Source organism: Lygodium microphyllum, chromosome 15 (assembly GCF_053477565.2).
Source record: "Lygodium microphyllum isolate KBCC chromosome 15, Lygodium_microphyllum_v1.1.10, whole genome shotgun sequence".
NCBI lineage: Eukaryota > Viridiplantae > Streptophyta > Polypodiopsida > Schizaeales > Lygodiaceae > Lygodium > Lygodium microphyllum.
In genome coordinates, this window is record NC_141149.1 from 151,160,174 (window position 1) to 151,187,824 (window position 27,651).

At 43.5% G+C, this 27,651-nt stretch overlaps 1 protein-coding gene across 2 annotated transcripts in view; it reads right to left on the minus strand.

Annotated features, from left to right (window-relative positions):
* AAPT1 (aminoalcoholphosphotransferase 1) overlaps positions 1 to 27,651 on the minus strand; it is a 78,755-nt gene that overhangs the window by 15,106 nt on the left and 35,998 nt on the right. For both annotated transcript variants that reach the window (XM_087695021.1, XM_087695019.1), the window contains 6 exons: positions 15,957 to 16,026; positions 15,788 to 15,851; positions 15,560 to 15,600; positions 15,333 to 15,417; positions 15,122 to 15,184; positions 14,924 to 14,982 (listed from right to left, as the gene is read on the minus strand). In XM_087695021.1, coding sequence (XP_087551147.1) covers positions 14,924 to 14,982; positions 15,122 to 15,184; positions 15,333 to 15,417; positions 15,560 to 15,600; positions 15,788 to 15,851; positions 15,957 to 16,026 — 382 coding nt within the window. The remainder of the gene's footprint in view (positions 1 to 14,923; positions 14,983 to 15,121; positions 15,185 to 15,332; positions 15,418 to 15,559; positions 15,601 to 15,787; positions 15,852 to 15,956; positions 16,027 to 27,651) is intronic.

Sequence of the window (27,651 nt, forward strand, 5' to 3'; positions counted from 1 at the left end):
ATGCTTGGAGGATAGGTGATCCAAATGACTAAAGAGGTCGGATCCTTATGCTGAAATTTAGGGACATGGATAGCAAAAGGGCCTTCTTATCAAAAAGAAAGGCTTTTGAAGGGTAAAAAGATTTACCTCGATGAGGATCTCACACCTGCACAGTTAGAGCACACAAGGGCTTGCATGCCAAAACTGCTAGTGGCATGTAAAGAAGGCAATGATACATGGAGATATAAATGATACAATGTGGGGCTTGAAACCTCTGTGTCGCAACAATTGGGGTTGAGTTGAGCTGAGAGTGGTGTCAAAGATGCCATGAACAGCTCTAAGAGTGTCGTGCTCTAGAGGAATCCCAAAATACAACAACAACAGTCCACCGATGATGCTAATGGGGTTGCATTGGCTCACACACGCACGTGCGCACACACATTCTCTCTTTTTTTCGTAATCAAGCGGTTACCCTAGTGGTAAGTGTTATGTTCCTAGACATCTAGATGAGTGCTAATAGCATTGGTCATAGTGGTCATGAAGTGACTTTAGTACAAAAGCACTAAGGGCACTTCAGGTTTGGAGCAACTGAGTCCTCTTTATAGGACTCAAGGCCCTATTGTGCACATTGACTGTGTGACCACCACTCTTGGACTCTTGGCTTGTTGGCCAATGCATCCGTACACTAGGATGGTGTGGGCTAGAGGTATGGGATGCCAACCCTTGGGATGTGGTCTTGACTCAGAGTGCTGCTAGCTCCCAGGTTCCGAGGCCAGCCTGTTTGGCTCTATGGTTGGGAGGTGAGTCTGATGTCTAGTCCCTTTTACTATGAGTTTGGCTTGCGTTGAGTCTCATCTGCAAGTTGGACCCTAGGGGGATGTTTCAATAAGCCATTTGTTTTATTAACCCACTGACTTGGGTTCAAATCTCCCTTTCTCTACACCTATACTAAATGACTGTGTGGAATGTAGGAGTTGAATCCAAGACCTTTTGGTCACCATGCATTCAACTACTGAACTACACTCTCTCTCTCTCTCTCTCTCTCTCTCTCTCTCTCTCTCTCTCTCTCTCTCTCTCTCTCATATATATATATATATATATATATATATATATATATATATATATATATATATATATTTGTGTGTGTGTGTGTGTGTGTGTGCCAGGCCCCATGTCAACATGCCAAATGTCACAAGCCCTCCATCAACCACCATCCCACTGTCACCTATCTATTGACCATCACGTGGCACTTCGAGATCTGTCATCACCCGCACATTGACCAACACAATCGCAACATCAATCATTAAATACCTTATTATTATCCTAAGTGTTTCATGCCCTTTTGACCCATTTCCCATCTAATACGAAAATGACCCGCTAGACCTATCACAAATTTTGATCGTCATCACAAATCTAATCTACATCACCTCAAAGACACAATGGGGTTCCCCAAGAAGAGCCAGGTATCCCCAACATCCAATAGCTCCAAAAGAGGGGAGAAGAGCGAGAAATACTCAAAGACACAATGGGGTTCCCCAAGAAGAGTCAGGTATCCCCAACATCCAATAGTTGCACAACAGGGGAGAAGAGTGAGAAATACTTAGTTATTTGGAGCAGCACCAACCGCTCGACCCACGCCACCCCGCGTCAAAACCCCCCCCCCACGACACGGCACACCCCCCCACCCCACCACAGCCCCCGTGGCCGCCGCCAGAAGCATAACTGCGTGTTCCTGAGACTTGCGACAGGAAGCCGCCTTCTCCCGCATTTCTTCTCTGATTCCCCTGCTGTTGTTCATGCTGATGGCAGACGCTCCTGCTTGAGCTTTGCCCACTAGGAATGAGAAATTGAGTCTCTGATGACAATTGAACTTACAGTTTCTGAAGTAGGGGCGCTCGTGCGTCCCCGAGAGCATGTGTCGAGAGTCTCCCTCGAGGTGCCGGAAGCAGTCGCCCTGACGGATTCTCACATGAAGAAGGGGCCTAGAAGCGCTCCAAGTCATGTGCAAAATGCAAGATCGGAATATGGAAAATATCAAAGAGATGATGGCAACAATGTGTAATGAGGCCATACAACAAATTAAGAAGGAGATGGATAAGTAAACCAATGTCTTCCTGCTCAACAAATTCTTGAATTGTTTGATAAAAATCCAATATACATACTTCTATGGATTGATGTTCATCCTGATTTTCTATATGAGCAGCTGCATATATTTCAACTAATGTGCCAGTAGCAATCAGTCCAAAAAAAATTCCCGAAATATCTTCATTTTCAGCCATCATGTCATAAGTTTTCAGCTCCCTTTTTACATGACATGAATATTTTCTTTCAACTTTAGTCATGGCTAGAAGAGACTTATAACAGCCCATACTATTGGCTGTATATACATACAAATTTGCTAGAGAGACAGTTTCTGTAACGTAAGGAGGTTCAATCTTTTTACATGATGCACTACCATAGCCTCCTTTTATAGTAGTGCAGGTCGAAAACCCTTGAATTCTCGAGCATTAGGAGGCACATGATAATCATGCAGTCGATCTTTGTTTCGATGATGGCTAACACACATAGTAAGAAATTGGACAACTTGTTAATGGAAGAATGACATATATGAGGAGATTAGAGTACACTTCACCTCTTGGAAGGCAAACCTTGAAGCCTCTCTAAGAGAGACATAGAGTGATTAAAGAACTCTGGCATGAGATCACCGAATATCGGAACCAACTTGAACTCCTTAAGGAGGAAGGGGAAATCACCAAAGCAATGCCCAACAATGTGCAAACTGAAATAGCTGAGCTGAAGACACACACAACGAAGGAGATTAATACATGGGCGACTATAGTGATATAAGCACAAGCAAGTGGCTGAAAATCCCAAATGGATCGGAGTGGCAAAGAAGATGCCAACACAGAAAGAGGAGTTTGCAAATGCAGCACTTGAAGAGGAGAAGAGAAAAAAAATTAGAGCCTTGCACGTCCGGGTGGTTAGGTGGAAACACGGAGACAGCCCCCTAGAAGATGCCATGAGCATATGTGGAAACATGGGAGTGGAGAACCCCTCCATTGTGGAAAACATATGACGCATAGGAAAGGATCTAGAAAAAAACCGGCCCCTTATTCATCAAATTTGCTAATTTGGAGTCACGATGAGCCTTCCTCTCCAAAAGGAAAGCTCTCAAAGGAGATAGAGCATACCTTGAGGATAATCTCACACCCGCCCACGTAGCCCATTGCATGGAGTACATGCTGCAAATTATGGACACCCACAAAGTGGGAAAATGGGCAGTATATAGAGATGGGTGCATCATTATCACAAACAGGCGCCAATGATGGGGCATAGCCTATGAGACACACTTGAAGCTCGTAGTGTGGAACTACAATGGAGCCATGAAAATGGATGCAAGGTTATTCCAGGAGGCCTTCATTGACCAAGATATCATCCTATATACAAAGACACACCAAAGTCTCAGCACGACTTGCCAGAGGTGAGAGGCTATAGATGGGAGACGGCATGATGCCCTAGAGCCCGCCGATCACGAGGGGAACCAAAGGGCCTAGAGTAGTAGTTTTGCTATATAGGGAGGAGATATAGCATATCGTACAGGTCATGTGGAGAGATGAGGAGGCTCACTTCATGTGGATCCTAATACATACAAATCACCCTATGCTATATACATGTCACTGTGTTACTTTGCTCTAGCAAATTATCCATATACACCACAAGAGGGAGAGTCACCATATATACCATTATATGAGGATATTATGCATTATTCCAACATTGGAGATGTCCTATTGGTTGGGGCCTTCAACGTTCGCACAACACAGAGACAAGTTCCCTTCTTTTAGAGTGAGGACCACATGTACAGAGAGAGAGCACCAAAGGACATGGGGCTCAGTCGGACATCATAGGACACAACTGAGTGCATAGACTATGGTGACCACCTCCTAGCCTTGGGAGACACACGTGGATTAGTCATCCTTAATGGCTCAGATAGATGGCTTGGATTGGATGCTCTCACATGCTTTCTACATAAGCATGCATCCAGACGTACAGGAGCCCCCTCTGAAGGACCTATATAGAGACTAGGAGCGAGCACGTTGGACTATCTCCTAGGGCCATTGTCCCTCATCCCCAACATACAAGCTTTAGAGTGTCCCCTCATCCACTAGCAGTGATAGTCAACCACACCTATCTACAGTTTACCATCACCTGCAGACATGATGAGATCCCTCCAGTGAGCAACCACCTGAGATCTCCTACGCACCACTTCACCAAATTGATAACAAGTACTTACTCAAATCATCTCTATTGGAGCTTGCAAGAGATGGATCCCCACATACCCCTAGAGGATTTTACAGTACAACTTGCCTCAACTGCCATGTATTTTCCCCACACACGCACCCATTCCACCCCTCCAATCAAGAATGTTCCATAGTGTAGCTAGTATAACAAGGAATGCAAGGAAACCTGTCTTTGTCTCCAACAAGCCGGAGCATGAGGAATCGACAACACACGCAACCAAACACGCTCAATCTTCCACAGCCTAGTACAGCAAAAGAAGAGAGCATTTCAATCTAGATTGGATCACGAGTTTTACTAGCTATTCTTCAAACAGGATAGCAAGGAGGTGTGGAAGGCATTCCTAGGATCCACGAGCCCATAGACCCATCACCTTCCTTGGACACATGGCATATCAAGTGATACATGGGCAGCCCCTGTTGCCCCAACTGCAATAGGATAGACCCACATCATCTACCTTCTTTAGCACAGCAAGGGTTCATGACACCATCAATAGACTCCAAAATGGCTAGGCCCATGACCATGATGGACTAGTAGTAGAGCACCTATCACATACCAAAGATATATTCGCACCCTTTCTATCCCACCTAGTCAACATGGCCCTGTATGAAGGCTTCCTTGCTGGTTGGTTAGCTAATATTGTAGTACCAAACCTGAAAGCTGGAGACCCCATGGTTCCCATGAACTATAGTACGATCAAGGTATCCTCATACTATCAACTAGTTTTTTTTATTATCAAAATTTAGATTTAGATTTCTTTTGTTGCATTGTTTATTGAAACTGGAATCCCTTAAATAACCGAATTTAATACTAATTACAAGCAGCATAAAATTCACATAAATTTAGGATGCAGATACCGCTTAATTTTCAACATTGGATAGTCTATTGGCCCCAAAATTGGCACCCCTTGCAATATTTCTTTAGCTTTTATTGCAAATGGATAGAGTACAACTAAGATTCTTTGATCTCTGCTAGTCAAAGTGCCTCTTGCTGTCAAAATTGACCTTCACCCTACTCCTTGAAAGATAAATTAATCCCCAAATCAAATATAAGCTAGCCGGCCTCTTGAACCTCCCTGAAATTCTTTAATTTCAATTGTTGAATTCAAGTCCTAGGCCGTCAATTCTAAGCACACATCCCAAGATGGTTGTCCAATCCCAATTTCTACTGTAAATTAGAGTTTACAATAGAGATTTTCCAATAACTCCACCTCTAATGACTCTAAATGGTTGGATTTTACTAAAATAACTTGAGAGATGATTGTAGAATGAGACAGAATGTTTAGAGAGAAATTTTAAAGTTTCATCATGAGAAAGGCTGAAAATTTGCTATTGTGCTCCTCAAATGGCCATGGAAGTTGTCACCTACAACTTAGAACCACTAGTACGGCTACTACCCCCTCTTGTATGCTATCACCTATACCAAAAGGACCTTGGGATACTGCCACCTACACCTAGAGGGTTCCAAACTGCTGTCACCTTCTTGCTTGCTTTTGCACAAATCACATCAGTATTATCTCCTTGCTCTCTAACAACCTTCTACTCTCTCACAATGATTGGAATAGACTTCCACCAATCCCCAAATACATTTTTCCCACTTACATGAGCAAGTTTTGCCAAGTAATAGCCTTCTAATCCCATTTTCCAACATTATCCGGCTTATAAATTTAATTTTTAAAATATTAATTCTGAAATTTAAATTAATAATTATTCTAGTGCCAAATAATAATAATTCCACCAACCAATAATTAAATTAGCTATGCCAACTTGTCTTCCAAGTATCCCTGAGTAGTTATTAGCCCTTAGACTAGCATTAATTAATAAATTAATGCCTAGTCTCTAATGTCACCACCACTGACATTAGTGGCCAGCAAATTGGTGTAGGTCAAAATCTAACACTGAGTACTACCTAGTATCTATCAAACATAACTTATTATAACTTTTGCCTTTGACATTCGAAATCTTGGGTCCCACATTGTGAAATAATTAACTTGCATCTCACATGTTCAAGTCACATTAGTCCATTTGATTAACTTTTAATCAAATGTTAAGCAAAGCTATAAAATCCCACATCCTCGTGACATTTATCACCAAACACTTGTCATTCAACAAATAGTTGTAACTTAATTAAAAATCAAAAGGCAAGAACCAACATCATAGAGCATCTAATAATAAACGTAATAGTCATGACCTTGACAAACAATGCTATGATTCGAAACAATAATTTGTGATCTAAACATCAATCCAAGGCAAGGGGCTAACTTTTTTTTTTAAAGGTGAAAAATATGGTAGATTATATTCGTCAGAAGAATTTACAAATAAGTACATGTGCTCAACAACCTAGTAGAGCTAACTCAAAGTCACAAAACAATCGTATGTATTGTTGGGGTAAAGGCGCCTCCGCCGTGCCGCCCCGTGTATTACTACACTGACAGTACCCGTCACTACACACTGCAGGTGGCAGGCGCCCGTCACGTCACTTTATTCTTTACATTCATTTTTTAGTGACTAGTAAATAAAGGAAGGCCCGGTCACACATAGTGACTGTTGGAGTTCCCATTTCTTGTCTCTCTCTTTCTTGCTCTTGCTCTCCCGCCATAGCTCGTGTGCAAGCTTCGATCCTTCTCACCTTTCAACTGGTATCAGAGCTTGGCTTCCTCTTGCTCGAGCTCGACTCGGTGCTTCTCTACCTTCGCATCGACTCCCTTCACGCATTGGATCTCCATCCCGGCAGCCATATCCGATCTCCCCGAGCTCCCGTCACTCCCCGGCTTCCCGAGCACCTTCCCGGCCTCACCTTCAAGGCATTGATACTGAGGTATTTGATCATTCTTTCAGGGTTTTATTTCAGTCTACAGGTTGCAAACAGCAAGGGCAGCCATGGCTTCAAACCCTTGAAGCTTATTCTCCTCATATTGTGTCTTACACCTATCAAAGCTCAAAGAGGCTTGTCATAGGCCTTTGATAGGCCCTTCTTGAGCCCCCCATTAGCCCCTTTTCAGCCCATGTGGAGGAGCAGCAAGTTCAGCACCAACAGGGCAGATTGCACCATTTTTTTCCAGGCTGTTAGCACTCGTCTACTTCAGCTCCACACTTGGCCATTGCTTCTTACTCTCTACCTTGATCAAGAGGGCTATAGACTTCATGTTTGATGTCATTCAAGCTTTGGGCATTGGTCTTGATCATTCGGGGCTGATTTCTTCAGATTTGGGACTGTCATAAACTGTCATAACAGGCTGAAAACAGGGCAGCACCATTGGCATTAGCATTTGTTGCTTATACTCCATTCCGGTTGTGCTATTTGATGCCCGTATGCGGTCTACATGATGCCTAGTGCCTTGGGAATGTATGCACATGATTATGCCATGATTTTGGCCTGAAATATTGGCTGATTTGGGACTATTATTTACTGTTATACAGTGCTGGAAACAGGGCAGCCACACTTGGCATTGGCATTTGATGCTTATACTCTACTCCGGTTACCTTGTTTGATGCCCATATGCGGTCTACATGATGCCTAATGTCTTGGGAATGTATGCATTCGATTTGCCCATGATTTGGCATTGTTTTTGGGCTGGAAATTGACAGTTTTGGACTGTTTAGAGCTGCTGTACATGAGCGGGCTGAAGCTCATTTGTCACATGTATTGCTTCTCTATCGATACCGGATGTACGCTATGGGTTATGTCATGATCTATTACACTTTGGGGATCGACTTCGAACTCATGATCGTGATTCCGGAATGCTTTTGAGCATCGCATTTGCTCCGTTGTTATTGGTTTGTCATTGGCAGTTTGGTCGACTTGACTGGCATTTGGGCCGCTTATGCCTATTGTCTGTACTTGACGGATAAGCTCTATGCATTACATGCTTTGCTCCGTGGTTGATGCCTCTTAGTTCGTCCATGCTTGACAGATATTTTGGAGCTCCGATTTAGATGTTTTGAGCACTTCCGACTCACAGGGATATTGACTTTGGCTTGCTACTGGATGTATTGACTTGACAGAGATCTTGCCATTGGGATTATGTCTTGCTTAGTGGTTGCTACATCAGTTGCTTCATGTATGTCATGCTCTTGGGAAGCGTATGACGCATTGACTTGGTCACTTGTCACTGGTACTTTGTCTTGGGTTGCTTGAGCCCTTAACTCGATTGTACGCCTTTTGTGCCAGTGGGAGCATCTTGCATGCTTACTTGACCTTGAGCAGGGATTACATGCTATTGGAGCAGTCTATGTCATTGAGCAGTTATGGATGTATTGAGACTTTGGGATTATACTCCGACAATTGGGAGCTGAGTCTCAATTTTGGATCCGCTTTCTTTTGAGCAGACACCTATTTGTGTCAGGTTTTGGCAATGGGTTCTATATTTTGCCTAGATTGTCTGGGGTGTGCCTCTTACTGGCAGATGCTATTTGACATCTCTCGGTGTTATGCTCATGTATTTTCACTGTCATTTGGCTTTGCTTTGTCCTCTTTATGCCGGCTTTGGACCTAGCATTGTTTAGTTGACATTAGATCCAATTTTGGGACACTTTGCTCTCATTATTGCAATTCTGAAATTTATTACAGCAAGCATTTATTGGTGGACTGAGCAGTATTTTTTATGCTGAAATATCCTGATTTGGTGTACCGCACCTAGTACTAAGTGGGCAGCATCTTTTGGCACACTTTTCTCGCCATTTGGAGCTCATTTCAGTGGATTTTCGGCATTTTCTGCAGTAAAACAGCCAGCAGTTTTACATTGTCTGTGTATTTCCAGCCTGCATTATGGCATCCTCTTCGACTGATAATGCCATATTTAACATCACAAAGTTGGATGGTACCAACTACTCTTATTGGAAGAGTAAAATTTGGCAGGTCTTGGTGCAGAAATCTCAGATTAAGCCACTTCGGTTGAGTGGGGAGCAGCCTGAAACTATGGACAATGACGACTGGCTTGAACTTGATGAGCTATGCAAGTCCACGATTATATTGTCTCTCACTAAACAGGTACATTATAATGTATTTGAGGAAGCACAGAGTGCATGGGATCTATGGAATAAGATCAAGAATCTTTATGATAAGAAAAGTCCGGTGAGTCAGATGTACTGGTTGAAGCAGCTTACGGATTTGCGCATGAAGGATAATGCGACTATGTCTGCTCACTTGAGCCAGTTCCATGCTATACTGAAGAACCTGACTTCGCAAGATATCACCTTTGGAGAGGAAGTAACTCCTCTTTTCTTGCTTGGGACTCTGAATGAGTCATGGGATGTATTCCGCACTGCCCTATGTGCCTCTAGTGCTACTCTGAAACTGAATGATGTTGAGAGTGCTCTTTTGCAGGAAGAGGTTAATCGCAAAAACTTGGATGCCTCTCGTGTTCACATGCTTTGACAGTTAGAGGCACGAATGAAAGGAATGATCGTGGTAATAACCGTGGCCGTGACTCGCAGAAGGGTCGGTCTAAATCTCGTGGAAAGTCGCGTAGTAAGTCGCGTGGGCGCAACGCTAATGTCACTTGTCATCATTGTGGGAAAAAGGGCCATATCAGACCACAGCATCATGAGTTGCGCAATGAGAAGCGCAAGGATAAGGGCAAAGAGAAAGTGCAGGAGAAGTCCTCTGATCGCAGCATAGTACCTGCGAAGTCCAGCGTCATGATTGAAGAAATTAATGTCATGCAAACCGAGGATTCCGATGGTAGTGATGAGTTCATACTTGCAGCTAGTTCTTCTGATGCTTCACACTTGACTGAGACACCTAGTATGTATGCATAGTGCTGGTTATTGGATTCAAGTGCGTCCTTCCATGTGACGCCTTATCGTGAGTGGTTTCACTCTTACCGTACTGTATTTGGATCAGTCAGACTTGGAGATGACAAGTCTCTTGATATTGTGGGCTGTGGAGATATTCAGTTGCAGTTTTCCACTGGCAGTTCCTTTTTGCTCAGGGATGTACGTCATGTACCTGCGCTTACGCGTAGTCTTATGTCTGCAGGACAGTTGGATGATGCAGGGTTTCATGTCTGTTTTGGGGATTCTGCCTGGAAGATTACCAAAGGCAGACTTGTGCTTGATAGAGGCGCCAAGGCTGGCAGCCTCTATCCTCTTGTTGTATCTGGGTCTTCTGTAGACCATGTTTTGGCAGTGGGCTCTATCCCACATGTATCACTTTGGCATGCCCGTTTGGGGCATATGTCTTTGAAAGGAATGAAAATGTTATCTGGTTTGCAGTATCTTCTGCCTTTGGACTATGCACGTTTTGACTCGTGTGATCATTGTCTTTATGGTAAGCAGAATAGATCTACGCATAAGAAATTGGGTAGGCCATGCATGAGTGAGCCCTTGGCTTTGGTGCATTCAGATGTTTGTGGGCCCATGCCGTATATGTCTATGGGTGGCGCGAAGTACTTTGTTACCTTCATTGATGATTTTTCTAGAAAAGTGTGGGCTTATCCCATAAAGCAAAAGTCCGATGTCTTGGCAATCTTTCAGCGTTGGCTTGCTCTTGTTGAGAACCAGACTGGGTATAGACTGAAATGCCTTAGGACTGACAATGGGGGAGAATATGTCTCACGTGCTTTTGAGCAGTTTAGTGATGACAGGGGTATTAAGCGTCAGTTGACTGCCCCTTACACCCCCATCCAGAATGGTTTGGCTGAGCGCATGAACAGGACTATTCAGGAGCATGTCCGCTCTATACTTAGCCATGCAGGCCTACCACAGAGCTTTTGGGCTGAGGCAGTTAGTACAGCAGTGCATGTCATAAACCGATCGCCTTCTAGTGGATTGGATTTCCAGGTTGCAGAGGAAGTTTGGGCTGGTAAGCCACCCTCTTATGCGCATCTCCGTGTCTTTGGATGTGAGGCATTCTGCCATGTGCCCAAGGACAAGAGGAGTAAGTTGGATCCAAAGAGCATTAAATGCATCTTTATTGGTTATGGTGATTCAGGAGAGATGGGCTATCGCCTATGGGATCCGCAGGCGCGGAAAATAGTACACAGCCATGATGTAGTCTTCCATGAAGACAAGATGCACAGGCAGCCTGAGAAAGTGGTTGAGATCCGCAGAGTGATCTTTCAGGAGGAGCCTAGAGCTCCTGCACAGCCAGTTGGACAGCCTACAGCTGCAGCAGATACTCATGGTCAAGGTGTTGGACAGGCAGCTGGGCAAGCAGCAGAGCTTACAGTGAGACGGTCTGCTAGAGACAGACGTCCACCTGATAGATTTCAGCCCTCTATGCATTATATTTTGGTTACAGATGCAGGAGAGCCTTTCACTTATGATGAGGCTATGCGCAGGGGTGACAGTCACTCCTGGGAGAGGGCTATGCAGTCTGAGATCGACTCCTTGCATAAGAATGAGACTTGGGATTTGGTTGCCTTGCCTAAGGGCAAGAAGGCTTTGCCATGCAAGTGGGTGTACAAGCTGAAAAGTACCCCTGGATACCCCAAGCCGGCATACAAGGCTAGATTGGTAGCAAAGGGTTTTAAGCAGGAGCATGGTGTAGACTTTGATGAGGTCTTTTCTCCTATGGTTAAGATGACCACCCTGCGCTTGGTCTTGGCTTTGGTTGCTCAGCTTGACTTAGATCTATATCAGATGGATGTCAAGACGGCTTTCTTACATGGAGACTTGCATGATGAGATCTATATGGAGCAGCCTAAGGGCTTTGCAGAACCTGGCAGGGAGCACCTAGTGTGCAAGTTGAAGAAAAGTCTTTATGGCTTGAAGCAGGCACCTAGGGAATGGTATCATAAGTTTGATGCCTTTATGCAGTCACAGGGCTATAGCAGGAGTGCTATGGATCCGTGTCTTTACACGAAGAAAGCCCGTGATGGTTCATTGCTTATTTTGGTACTCTATGTGGATGATATGCTGATAGCAGGGAAAGCTCATGATGAGCTAGATGCTCTTAAATCTCAGCTGAAGAAGAGCTTTGAGATGAAGGATTTGGGACAGGCCTCTCACATACTTGGTATGCGCATTAGACGCGACAGGCATCAGGGACTCCTCTACTTGTCGCAGAGGGAGTATATTCATAAAGTCCTTGAGCGCTTCCGCATGCAGGATGTAAAGCCTATTGGCTGTCCATTGCCTTCTTATGTGAAGGTATCACAGGCCGATTGTCCGCAGACAGATGAGCAGAGGGCCGAGATGGCCCAGATCCCTTATGCTTCAGCCGTGGGCAGTTTGATGTATACCATGATAGCCACTCGTCCAGATATTGCCTTTGCAGTTGGTGTTGTGGCACGCTATATGGCTACACCTGGTAGGAAACATTGGGATGCCGTGAAGGGTATCATGAGGTACCTGAAGGGCACAACAGATATGTGTATTTGCTATGGCAGCCAGGATACAGGGGTCGTGGGGTACACTGACTCCGATTATGTAGGACATGCAGATAGTAGGAAGTCCACTTCTGGCTATGTATTCACCTATGCTGGAGGTGCTCTCTTGGATGTCCAGGGTTCAGAAGTGTACGGCTTTGTCTACCACTGAGGCCGAGTATGTTGCAGCCACTGAGGCTTGCAAGGAGGCCATATGGCTAGGCCGTCTAGTTGCTGACCTTGGGATTGATGCTATATCTACACTGCATTCGGATTCTATGAGTGCCATTCAGTTGGCTAAGAATCCGGTCTTCCATGCGAAGACGAAACACATTGAGGTGAGGTATCACTTCATACGTGGTGTCGTGGAGGACAAGTCTGTTGACCTTGTCAAGATCTCCAATGACAAGAATCCTGCAGATCTGCTCACGAAAAGCCTCACTACTGAGCGTTTTGCCTTCCTCAGGAGATTAATGGGCGTTGGATGAGATGTTGCCTTTCCTCATCCCTTGTACCTATGTACAGTTGTACTGTCTTTTTCTTTTCTTTCTCTCTCACTGGGGCAGATTCGCCTTTAAGTGGGAGGTTGTTAGGGTAAAGGTGCCTCCGCCGTGCCGCCCCGTGTATTACTACACTGACAATACCCGCCACTGCACACTGCAGGTGGCGGGCGCCCGTCACGTCACTTTATTCTTTACATTTATTTTTTAGTGACTAGTAAATAAAGGAAGGCCCGGTCACACATTGTGACTGTTGGAGTTCCCATTTCTTGTCTCTCTCTTTCTTGCTCTTGCGCTCCCGCCATAGCTCGTGTGCAAGCTTCGATCCTTCTCACCTTTCATGCATAAGCTTCTCAAGGTGGTCTAGAGGGTATGAGGGAAAGAAGCCATGGAGGAATATACTGCCACCTAGGGCTGTCCACCTGCATCATGAAAACTAGGCCGTGGCCACCCAAGGAAGGCAAGAATCATTGTCAAAGCTCCTACCAAGCCCAGGATTCACCTTGCACCTTGTCCCAGCAGCCTTGGAGTAAGTGGATGATGGATGTCTAGAGCTCTACCAAGGTCGCATACACAAAGAGGCTTGTGTCACTAATACCTGACAGCTGGGCAATGCATCTAGGCTGATCACAGCACAAGAACCTGCCACTATTATAAAGATCGTATCGTGCATCTCAGCCTCATACAGTAGGTGGCAGCCCTAGCTAACTAACTGCCAGTAGAAGGACCCCCAAGATAGGCACCAATCAACAAAGAAGGTGACAAAATCATACAGTAGGTCATGGCCCTAGCTAGCTAACTGCCAGTAGAAGGGCTCCCAAGATAGGCACCAATCAACAAAGAAGGTGACAGACAGCAACTACGCAGCAAACAGTAAAGGTGACAGTCATGATCCACTGCTGGCAAGTCCTGATGGACAGCAGCCTCAAGAACTAGGGTGGTGAAAGGAAGCAAAGATGTAAAACACAAAGAATAGAAGAACAGCATGTGATCTGAAAATAAATCCAAGGCAAGTAAAAACAGCACAGAGCAGCTAAACATTGTAGTTACGACCTCAACAAAACAATGCCAAGGTGTAGAAGAACAATTGTGATCTGAAAATCAATCCAAGAGGAGGGGCAAACTAAGCAGTAACAGCGAAAAGCAACAGTCGTAACCTCGATCCAGGATGCAGGAAGAGTCAAGACCATGGAAACTGAGCAGGAAATAATGAAGGCAACAGTCTTGATCTCGACGAAAACTGTGATAAGATAAGAAAAGCTCCTTCCTGGCATGGCACAAAACCTGGGCAGGATGGCAAAGGCTAGACAATCTTTACACATACACATGCTTAATTTTCATTCCATAGTATGTCTGACCTTCACTTATTCTGGCAAACTGCAAAGATTCAGTGTGAAAGTATGGACAGACTCTCTAGGATCCAGGCACTAACAATCAGGAATCAGAATTTGACAAATTCAGTCTCCTCAAAGCTATCAGACAACATAGGCATGCTTTCAAGTGAACTAAAGACAAGGGCTGCAAATCAGTCAATAACAGATTCAAACCCCGTGTGTTGATAAGCTTCACCAAAACATCCTTCCTCATTTACCATTCCATTTCCCCCCCACCCCAAAAAAAAGAGCAAATACAGAGACAAATCAAATGCAACCATGTATGCAACAGCCTCCGGAAATCTGGAATTTAAGAAAACAAAATTGCAGCTCTTAAAAAGTGAGTTGCGAAATAACCAAGGGATCACAGAGATGAGGTAAACTGAACTTGTCCAATGAGATTACAGCCAAAACCTAAAATAAATGAAACAAACAATACTGCAGCTGTAACAAAGTCCACTTACCCGCCCAGCAAACGTGCAGACAAAGCATTCGCAATAGCAAGTGGAAGGAACATTAATGCCTATAATAACCATTAGTGCAGTTAATAGCCAATATGCACTGACAAATCCTGAAAGCAACTCATTCATGAGCACAAAATGTGCAAGAAACCAAAACAACAATATATTTGTGACCCTTACAGGTTAGTCCTAAGTACCCACCATGCACATGCCAGTCTTCAGACCTTTCGGCTCATCACAGAGGTGTGCTAAAATCATCCTTCCCTTTTTCAAAGAAGACCAGAAACATCACCAAAAACACAATATCTTAAAAAACACAGAACAATAATGAAAATAGCAACAGTCAGCCGAATGCGTCAAATGATTATACTGATGCATTTTTGCATCACTAAAAGAGAATCAAAAGTCTTACAACAAGGTAGCCAAATGCAAAACCAGTGCCAGCCATCAGCAGGTGAGGCTGTGTTGTCAGAATATCAGATGGTGACAGGAAGCTCCTGAAACAGGATGCAGAGTGTCAGTAGATATTCAATGTGCTGCATCTTGATTCTTTTATTGTTTTATATTTCCAGATGCCTAATCTAAATTAAACACTGTTCATGCCATTTGAATCTGAACTAGGAAAGGAGAAGAATGTACCAAGTGACAATTCCACCTATCAACAAGAAGAACGGATAGAGCTGAAATCAACCAATGTTAAGATCAGTTTGTTCACTCAGCCATGTGAGCAAGTTTGTACTTTTCTGACATATCAATCTACTTAAAGGATGCCAAAACAATAGCAAGTACTGTTGACACTTGGCCCAGAAAAGGAATAAACAAATTTATGGGAATAAACAGATTAATGCTGAACATGGGACATGATACCATGGCAAGCGCTAAAACCATGCTGCCATTTCTGCCTTGTACTACTTTGTAAACATTGTAGACGCTGTTGCAAAGTATGAATTGAGAAAAATGGGACATTAATACAACAGCAAAAATCAAGGCAAACTCCCAAGGAAAATACATACAAATGACCACCAAATGTGCTTACTTGTATGCCACAGTCGGTGTAACTGCTAGGACCATCATTGCAACTATAACAGAGTCGTATATCACCAGATCTACAGACACCAAATGCTAATGAAAGGTGACATTGAAAAGAGCATATCAAAAGACCAGACTACATGATAAGACTCCAGTGCCTCAATAGACAATCAGGGTCAACACAATGCAACACAAAACCGAGTTGTAGTATAACAAAAAATAGAGTTGCATGTACAGTCAATATTTCACTAGTCCTCAAATCTATCCTTCATTTCCATTGCACTCTCTAAATCTCCAGGCTCCACGACCCCTTGAGCATGCCTAACCTCAACTAGTGGAAACAGTTATCTTTGGCTAAGCTCATTTATCTAAGTCTTCCATCATCACCCATTCATGTATTGCATCAAACAGCATCTTAATGAAGTATTATTAGTATACACGTCATGAACTATCTTTCAAGTACTTACATGCAAATCATCAAGTATCTATCTAGAGCCTAACATGGATTTTTGGCACTTCCATGGTGGTTCCCTTTCATCTCTTCTTGTGGTCCATTTTCTTAGACCAGCATGGAGTAGGAGATTGTTGTTGCTTCTTGTCCTAAGTGTTAGAGTTTGCTCATTGTCTTGTGTTCTCTCTTTTGTTTTTCGTGAAGATAATTGAATTAAGTAGTAAATATTTACATCAGACCATCAGGTCAGCACTCTCTCTGTAGCTCTTACTTTCTGTTACATCAGACCATCAGGTCATCCGAGAAACTCTCTCTCTCTCTCCCTCCCTCCTCTCTCTCTCTCTCTCTCTCTCTCTCTGTGTGTGTTTGCATTTTGTTACATCAGACCATCAAGTCCTCAAAGAAAGTGTCGAAAAACTATTAGGACTATGACACAAAGAGAAAATCACACTGCTGGTGTAGAGCAAACAATGGCCAGCCAATGGGCAGCAATGCCGGGAAGAACCAGGTCAGCTGATATCATAGAAGAAATCTGCCATAGCACTAAACCTTGAATACGGGCCACATGACCATGGATGCCCGAGACCAAATCAAAAAGAAAGGCATTCCGAGTTCGCCAAATATGCCATAAGGCAGTCCATCAAAGGAACCGGAACAGGCAGGAATAATCAGAATGCAAAGAAGGCACGGAGGGCAGCTTTCCCATAATCCATGACCGGGCTGTTATCCGGAGCTGAGTCGCCGAGAGCCAAACACTAGAAATAAAACACCAAATCTGTCGCACTACTAGACAAGAGGCAAAAAGATGAAGCAATGTTTCATCACATGTAGTGCAAAATACACAACGACCAGCAGAGATCTTTTGGGCATGCAGCACCTCTCCAGTTGGAAGACCACCAATCAGCAGTCTCCACAAGAAGACTTTTCCCTGATAGGGAACCTTAGACTTCCAAAGTTGAAGGAATCTTTCCTACCACTTCTTTTTGATGTCCCTAATATGCCATAATTTATTCACCTTTGTAGTGACCCATCTCTTGGCCTCCACCATCTGATGGTATATGTGGTTAGCATACCTCTTCTCAAAATCATTTGGAATCACAAACTTCCAGTCACGCCATTGATACAATGGTTGTAGCACTGGTAAAGTAGAGAACCTCTAAAGTGTGACCTGTATGGATGACTAGATATCACAATATTCACAAGGTACCCGAAAGTGTTGACGAATACACCGAAAAGAGTAAAGACGGGACTGCCTAGGAATAACACTATCAAAAACTGTCTACAACCCCAAACGAGCCATCTGATTAAACTTGAGTCTATGCAAATCTTTGTCCGGCCAATCCAACAATGTGGAGGAGGCTAAGACCTCTCCTTGCAGTGAATTCGCCTCCTTGAGAATCTCAAGAGGGCGCCAAACTGAAAAACATAAGATCTCCTACCACGATGCAATCAAATGAGAAAGGAGAAAAGACCGGGTGATCTTAATTGGTCTCAAGGAGTTGAGCACATGCCACCAGGAGGCACAAATAACCGTATTACCATGAGAGAGACAAATCTTTTCAATGAAAATTTTGCAATGTCCGACCAAGGATGACTATGCACACATAACACCTGCAAAAGAGCCAACCTCAAGGCTTTTATATGCAAATTAACATCCAACACGGCTGCTCCCCCCATTCGTTTAGGCGTAGTCACATGCTGCCACAAAATCCAAACCTGACCCAACCGATTCCCTTTCTTTTTCCACAACATAAACTTGATAGACTGAACAAGTTCCAAAAGGGACTTCTTAGTCCAGGGAAGGAGTGGCAAAAAGAACAATATCATACTCATCATAATACTTTGAGCAACTTTCAGTCTGACATGTAAAGGCCAGCCTTGAGATTTCCAGTACATGAACCTGTCATGAATCCGAGAGGCCATCCAATCCAGTAAGGCCCGGGGTGCTACCTCCACCGCAATAGGATATCCCAAGTGTCTGGTTATATTTCCCTTTCGGATCACAATTCTATGCCAGCCCAAGGCCTGCAGATCAATCTCCATACAGGAGAGAAGTGTAGATTTCTGCGTATTAATATGAAGACCAGATGCCAAAGCAAAAAGATTCCATGCCCCCATTGCCCGATCAACATTACTGCGATCAGCCTTAGGGAACATAAAAGAATCATCTACCAAAGATTGACCCACAAGTTGAGTACCACTAGGAAGAGTCAAGCCAACTATCTCGCCTTGATCAGCCAACTTATCCAACAATGAGAGCATCGGGTGAGTGACCAAAGCAAACAGCAAAGGGCTGAGAGGGCAACCTTGCCTAAGAGATCGAGATAAGGCAATTTCTTCCGTGACCCCTCCATTAAGAGCAATACGAGCTAAGCTCCCTGACCAATAGTATCAACAAGAGAAACCATGCGAGGGCCAAATCCCATTGTAGACAATGATTGCCGCAAAAAAGGCCAGCTAACATGATCAAATGCCTTCTCAATATCAAGCTGAAGCATTACCACTTACTGTCCTGAAGCTCTAGCATAGTCAATTCCCAGTTGAACATTCAAGATGTTATGCATGATATTCAGACCTTTAATGAAACCATATTGACATGGATGAACCAGGTGCAGAAAAACTTTCTACAATCTGTTCGCAATGATTTTGGAGAAGATTTTATATAACGAACCCATAACAGAAATAGGTCTCCATTGTTTCAAAGAGATAGGGGAGGGAACCTTGGGCAACAACTGAATGACAGCAATCTTCCAATCGAATGGCATGGTACCAGAGTTCCACACTTGCTGGCGCAGGCGAGTCAATGGGTCTTTAAGCTGCTGCACATTAGCTGAAAACACCTCACTAGGAAGCCCATCCAGCCAAGGCTTTTCCTTCAGGGTAGATGGGATAGCACTTCTTCCACTTCATCTCCTGAAATATCCGCCTCCATTAAATCCACCCATTCTGGTTTGACCTGGTTGCTTACCAACTTGCAAATATAGCCGGGTCTGTCACCATAACACCCTGTTCATCCATTAAGCGCACAATATTTTCCCTAGCATATTTCTGGTGCAGGCGAGCAAAGAATTGATGGGATTGGCAATTATTATCGTATAAAGCTTCTGCTCTGGCTAATAGTTTGTATTTTGCATATTCCTATTCTTGAAGAGAATGAACCTTGCCTTTCAACCATTCAATGCATGTGATCAATTCATCATTAGAATCCCCTGATTGACTTAAAGACAAGGAGTGGCCAATAAAGATTAGGCATTCTGCAATTCAACTCATAAAGAGGAAGCCTGCTGAAAACCATACTGACAGGATAATTGTCGGGCATTGTCCCTAAAAACAGCCCATGCATCCCTCCCTCCAGATAGGACCTTCAAGCTAAAGGAAGCGATCAGTTGCTGAACATATTCCAAAAATTGATTCTGCTGCAGAAAAGATTGATTAAAACGAAGTGGCAATCGGGCAAGAAGAGCCTTAAATACACGAACAGGTCTATGGGTCATTTCCAAGACCAAAGGGTAGTGATCTGATAAGACATGCTGTCGTTCCACCCACATGTCAATAACTACAGGAAGAAAGGAATCATTGTGACAAATATATATCCGATCCAGTCTGGCCCAGGTGTTAGGATGTTGCAAAGATCGATAGGTATAACCAGATTGTGATGGATACATCCAAGACCACATGTCCTGCTTTAAAGATCCAGCTGCAAGGGCATCCCAAGCCTGTCGCTCAGGACCATCCATTACCGAGTGTAGAGAAGTAGCCTGATCTCAAGATAGACATCCATTAAAGTCACCCATGACAAAACCTTGGCGAGCCATGGAAAGGCAGTGCATGTCATCCCAAAGTTGACGACGCTTCCTTACCGTGGAAGGAGCATAGACACCCACCAACCACAAAACCTCTCTCTCATACAGTATCTCCAAAATTACAAATCGACCTCGAGGGTCTTGAGAAACCAACGATGGCTACAGGCAGGATTTGACAACCAACATAACTCCAGATTTATATGGAGCTCGACCACTGAAAAAAACAACATAATCCTTATAAACATAGGAGGATCCAACCAAAGCATGTTGTTTATGCTCCACCGCACAAAATACATCCCACTTTCCAGCAAACACAACTTTCCACAACTGATACTGCTTACTACGCGAAGAGATACCTTTCACATCCCAAAAAGCAATCCTCATAATAAATCAGAAATGAGAAAACTATTGAATCACCGCTTTTCCTTTCCCTTTTACATCTATAGCTTTGGCTGCCTGGAATCTTTCCATCTCGCTTCAGATTACATTTACAAGGTCCGCCCTTTGCAAACCAGCAATCGAAGTACGAGAAGAAAACTGTTGTTGCTGTGAACGAAAAACATTCCTAGGAGGCACAAGCCTCCCTTGCATATCAAAGCACAAAGCAGAATTGGAATTCCTTTTATCATCCCCGGTCGGAGCACGTGAAGATTGAGGGTTCATATAAAACCCCCTACCTCTGCGTTGAAAGGCCTGAGTGATAGGGTGTGGCGACGGATGGGCAAGATCCAAACGAGATGCTTGTCTTGCATTACGTCTAACCACCGATACCCAAGAATCTTCCCGAGAAGACACATTTCGGTCAACCGGAAGGGAAGTATGCTCATGGCCCACTTGAGGAACATCCTTTTTACCTTCATCACGACCATGTTGGGGAGGCATCTCACGATCAACTTGAAGCTATTGATGTATGTGGGGAGGATGGTGATCTTGCATATCCATGTCTGAATCTATAGATCGCTACAAAGCCTCCGGATTTTTGTCACATTCCGAAATAAAATGGCCCAATTGGCCTCATCGGAAATAGTGTCCTGCAAAAGTACCCCATTTCAACTCATAAACCAAGGTTTGCAGTCCTGGAACCTGAAAATGAATTTTGGTCGGGCGAGGTTTTCTTGTGTCCCAAAGCATGCATGCCCTGTTCCGATTGCGGGAAGCCAGATGAGGCTCTACCAGCACGTCGCCTAAGGTTCTCAAGACCTAAGGGAGGAGTCTTTAAAGATGTGCAGGGAAATCAACCACCTCCACCCAAATAGGGCATGCCTGCCTCAACAACTCCTGAAACTCGGCCATGGGCCTCCAAGGGACCATGTGAACCAGTTGCCCATCCAAAAACAAAGGGATGAGCTGCATGATGAATGACCGCACTTCCGAGGAGCGAAAAAGCACCTCAAAAGCCCCTTGGGACCATCATAAATCTCTTCAACAAGAGGGGCTTGCACATGCCCTGGAGCATCTTTTGGCACTATTGAACATTTACAAGCATAGATAGTAGCCGGGTACGAATCCTTGTAATCAACGGAGTCCTTCCTGTAAAATAAAAGATGGCTGCCCTCTCATGGAAAGCAGCAATCTACTGTAGAACCAATTCCATTCTCATAACTGCATCTACATGATCCCCTTTCGGAAAAGAGTTAGCTTTACTCTCATTAGCATGAACATAATCGGACATAAGATGATTAGCAGTAGCCAGCATGAACTGAAGAGACCCATCAGTCTGGACCTCTGGCTGAGGCAAATTTAGGGGGCATAATAGCGGATCTTCAACCAACATTTCTGACGTTTACTTGTCTCATCCCCTTCTGCCAACTGACCAGAATCCTCCGCCAATGAATCACTCTCTGAACCCGCGGCAAAAGTTGGTCATTTCCATTCCCTAAATGCTGGTCGAGAAAGGCCACATCGATACCATTTGTCTCCTGTAAATTCTCCATCACTAATCTAGATGCTGAGCATGAACTGCTTTGTCTTCCTTATTGCAAGCTTGAAGACCACGTGTGTGTGTGTGTGTGTGTGTGTGTGTGTGTGTGTGTGTCTCTCTCTCTCTCTCTCTCTCTCTCTCTCTCTCTCTCTCTCTCTCTCTCTCTCTCTCTCTCTCTCTCTCTCTCTCTCTCTCTCTCTCTCTCTCTCTCTCTCCCCCCCCCCGGCACAGCAACGTGCACAGTGTGGCACCCGAGGGCTGCAGGATGCAGGGCTGATGTGTAGCGGGGCAATAGATACAGAATACCTGGCCGTGACCTGATGCTTGCTGGTCATGACGCAACACTTCCTTTTGTTGACAATGAATAGTCAAGATTAGGGTTTTTTGCAACGCGGCACTTGTGCAGATCAGGACGAGCGCGATCAGGAGGGCCATAGGCCAGCAGGGCGTTCGAATCCATTGGGCATCTGCAACGTGGCACGAAGTAACGAACAAGTCACAAGTTTGTCCGACAGGGCACGCGCAGGTCGAGGCGACAGCAGTGACGCAGGTTAAGACGTTGGCAAGCGACGGTAGTGACGTGCAAGTCCAGCGATGGTAGGGACACGTGGGTCAGACAGGCGGCAAAAGGCTTGCTCTCTCTCTCTCTCTCTCTCTCTCTCTCTCTCTCTCTCTCTCTCTCTCTCTCTCTCTCTCTCTCCATTTCCAACATTTGGTATCCGAGCTAGACACATGGATTCTCTCTCTCCACTTCTCAGCCAATGCCACCTATGCAAAGTCTACTCAACCGACAATGGAAAAGGAGCTGTTGTTTTGGAGGGAAGAGCTGATGTTTCGGAAGAGAAGTTATTGTTTTGGAGGTGGTGTTACCGCTGTTTTCAGCCTACACACAGTGTCACACACAATCTTGTATACAACCCTGCGCAAATAGCCTCTCTCAACCCTGGTTGTGATATTCTCAGCCATGCCCACCATTTTCTCAACCTTTCTCGCCATGTTCTCAACCCTACCCATCATTTTCTGCAAATCTGAGAAAAATGCAAAAACTCTTAATTTTTTGAATTTGGGGATTCTTGAAATTTTCTACCTCTTCTCATCTATCTTACTCGTTTCATACACAATTTCAAAGATATTTTCAATTTCTCACACTCCGTGCCAAGAAATTGGGGATTTTCAACCAACTTTCCCAATTCCTAAAATTTCTCGAAATTTCTATAAGGAAATTTAGAGCTTTTGCCTTATTCGAGTTCCAAGGCGTGAATCCCTAGTGAAATTGCCAACATTGAGCAATTTCTTCGACATTGGTATGAGAAAGTTAGGGCTTTTCAACTTTTTGGCTCTAGCACCGATCATGAGGCGGATTCCAGTTGTTGGTTACTGGTTATTGTTGGCACACATCCCGAGGTGACATTTCTGTAGAAATTCAAACTGTAAGGTATAAATTTATTCTATTTCTTTGAAATTTTTCAAGAAAATTGGGGGCTTTTGCCTGATACGCATTCCTTGGCAGATAACACGTGATACAACAACATTAATTTGCTATGAGTTAGATTTAGCGGCAAAATTTGAAGAAATTCAATTAAATTTAATGATTGTGAACTATATTTTGGACATGCATTTCAAGGCAAGTGCAGTACAACAATGCACTGATGTAATCTACAAGCTAAGTGCTGATTTGTGCAACATTGGGCACATTTGGCAAGATTTGTGACCATTTAGTACTTGCATTCTAATCCCATGTGGGAAGTTTTGATACTCAGCAAAGTACATTCTATACTTCAGCATTGAAGTATTTGGCTGCTAATCTTTGTGCATCATTGGCAAGATGGCACATCAAGGGTATAATGACCAAAGTTGCATCCTTGCTCTCGCTCAAGAGGACAAGTTTGATGGCACCAACTATCCATTGTGGAGTTTCATGGTGTCCAACCTTCTTATGGCAAAGAATTTGTGGAACTATGTCACTAGTGATCTGTAGTGACCAGAAGGTCTTGCACCTCAAACATCTAAGTGTAATGCTAGAGAACAGGTTGCCACTACTATTGCCCCTCCTCCTTCGACTAAGAATCAGCAAAGGTGGGACTCGAAGGATGCACACTCGCTATCTTTGATTATCTTATCAATGAAAAGGGCTATTATTCTATACATTTTGTCTTATGGGAACTCAAAACCTACTTGGGATACACTTAAGTGCATCTTTACAACACGTAATGAGGTCAAGATATCTTATCTCCACTGAGAGCTAGCTAATGTGAACATGGATGAGGGTGATAGTATAACACATCACCTACACACACACACACAAGATTTGTGTGAGCAACTGCTTGATGTTGATGAGGTCATTCAAGATACAGAATTGACAAACATCACACTAAACTCTCTTCATGAGTCATATCTTGGTTTCCACACCTCTTTGATGTTGTCTTTGGGGGAGGGAACAGCTACCCCTATTTGTGGAGTTGGAAAGGCTCTTGTTGTAAGAGAAACAAACTCGAAATAATGTTGCAATGCATTTGGGTGATATGGCTATGCTCTCAAAGTACAATGGCAAAGGGAAAGTCAAGCAAAATGTGAAAAATCTGTAAAAGGCTGACCCTAGACAGCCATCAAATAATGCTTCCCAAGACATAGGAAAGTCCAAGAAAAAGGAGAAATGTCATTATTACAAGAAGACCAGTCATCATATTGATAAGTGCAACAAGCGATAGAAGGACTTCGGTTTGGCCATCCAAAAGACATCAGCCAGCAAATCTACTAATGGTGATGCTTTAGCCAACTTTGTGGAGGACTATGCATTTCTTACATACAGTTTTGATTCTTCGATGGCTGATTCAATGTTGAATGCAATTGAAACAGATCACACATGGTATTTTAACAATGGGGCATCAAATGATATCACTTCCAGGAAGTGTCTCTTTACCTCTTTGTATTCAGCCCCTACGCGAAAGCATGTTACATGTGCGAACAACAATAGTTATGATGTATGTGGCATTGGTTCGGTCACAATTACTATTGCAAATGGTTCTGATTTCATGCTTCTAGATGTTTTCTTTGTTCTTGGCATTACAAAGAATCTGATGTCTATATCTGTTTTTAATAAGCATGGCTTTCAAGTCATCTTTGAAGATGACAAATGCATTATCAGAGACAGAGAGATGGATTATGCACACATGCTATTTGGCACCCTATATAAGGGTCTCTTTTTGTTGGATACGTATGATAGACAATCTCATGATGCTCTAGCAGTTACCACTCTTTCACACGCAATGTAGAATGCAAAGCTATGACATGCCCGCTATGGACACATGAGTTTTGGTAGTACGATGACCCTTTAGAGGTGTTAGATGGTAGATCCATTGCCTCCAATGGAGACCCCACCTCCTCATGCATCTGAGGGATTTTGGGCAAGATGCACAAGTTTTCTTTCAAGAAGGATGGTGCAGTGCTTGCTATCCAGAAAATGCAGCTTATTCACTTTGATGTTTATGGTCCCATGAGGACACGTGCACTTACAGGTCATCTTTATTTTGTCACCTTTATTGATGACTATTCTCAATATACATGGGTGTATGGGCTGAAAGCAAAATCTGATGTGTTTATGCATTTTTAACATCTTGTTGCAAAACTTGAAGCTGAAACTATCTTGAAAGTGTTGACGCTTCGCATGGATAGAGGGAGGGGAGTACATGCCTCCTGCTTTTGAGACAATTGCTTGGCAATGGCATTACACATCAAGGCACTATAAGAATGACACCTCAACAAAATGGTGTTGCTGAAAAAGAAAAATCAAACACTTAAGGAGATGACTCATTGTATGTTGGAAAGCAAGGGGCTAGCTCATAAGTTTTGGTTAGAAGGCCTTCAGTGTGTGAATCATGTATTAAATCATGCACCTATTAAAGCACTAAAGACAATCACACCGTATGAAGCTTGGCATGGCAAGAAACCCAAAGTTGACTACTTTCAAGTGTTTGGATGCATAAAATTTGCACATGTTCCAAAAGAGCTTCATAGAAAGCTCGATGACAAGGCTGTAAAATGCATATTTATTAGCTGCAATTCAAGAGCAAGGGCTATTGTTTGTATGATCCACGCATAAAGAAAGTTTTTGTCAATAGGGATATCATATTTGTTGAAAATGTTGCATTTTCACATGATCACTTTCAAATGCCAACCACCCATGACATTGGTGATTTCTTTGAGGGCCTTTTGCCACTTTCTTTGGAGTATATGCATGCTATAAATGGCCGGATAGACATAATACAGCAAGTTGTTGCTACACCACATGCTCTTGAACAACAAGGTTATGATGATGGTTTGTCTCAAGCAATGGAAGATGCACTAGAAAATGAAAGAGCTGATGTAAATGCAACCAAAATAGTCCCTAGATGGCTATTACACACTCTCCGAGAGTGTAGAATGGATGCTCCCTTACCTCAACGCACTTGATGCATGGAGGGACCATTTGGCTGGTTTAATGGAAGTAGATGATTGTGATGAGCATGTATTTATGAGCTCACTACTAGATGATAATGAGCCTACTTCCTTGGATGAAGCTCGGCAAGATGTACATTGGATACGTCCCATGGACTCTATTTCCACTAACTCTACATGGAATCTTGTGGATTTACCACCTAGTAAGACGGCCATAAACAAAATGGGTTTTTAAACTCAAACGCAAAGCTAATGACACTATTGACAGCTACAAAGCACAGTTGGTAGTAAAAGGCTATGCACAAAAGAAGGGCATAGATTATGAGAAAACCTTTGCTCCTACATCCCATATGACTACGATGAGATGTGTGATTGCTATGGCTACAAATAATGGCTGGAAAGTACATAAGTTGAACATTAAGACTGCATTTTTGAATGGGGATCTACATGAGAATATTTATGTGTCACAACCTCCAAGATTTTTTATTAAGGGAAAAGAGCACATGGTTTGCAAGTTGCATAAGGCTCTTTATGGTCTCAAACAGGCTCCTCATGCATGGTACTCTAAAATTGATGCTTAGTTGACTAGCAAAGGCTTCAACAATAGTCCAACTACTCCCACTCTATACATTAAGAATTTGGCCGCGCGGCCCGGGGGGGGGGGGGGGGGGGGGGGGGGGGGAGAGGGGGAAGGAGGGGTTTAGTGCAGGGGCTGATTTTCATTCTCTATGTGGATGACATGCTGCTCATTGGACCTAAAGAGGATAAAATTGCAGATTTCAAGGCTGATATTTGAAATATACATTTGCTATGTCAGATATGGACTACCTACACTACTATTTGGGGATTCAATTCACCCAAAATCAACATGTCACAATCATAATATGTAGACAAGCTTTTACATAGCTTTAACATATAAGATTGGTAATTGCAAACCTATGTGTACATCCATGGAGCCAAGCTTAAAGCTATCTATGCATGATGGTGAAGAGACGTCTGATGTTGCAATTTACAACCAAGATGTTAACTATCTTATTTATCTTTGCAACACACACCCCAACAATCAGTATGTTGTATCTCAAGTAAGCAAGTA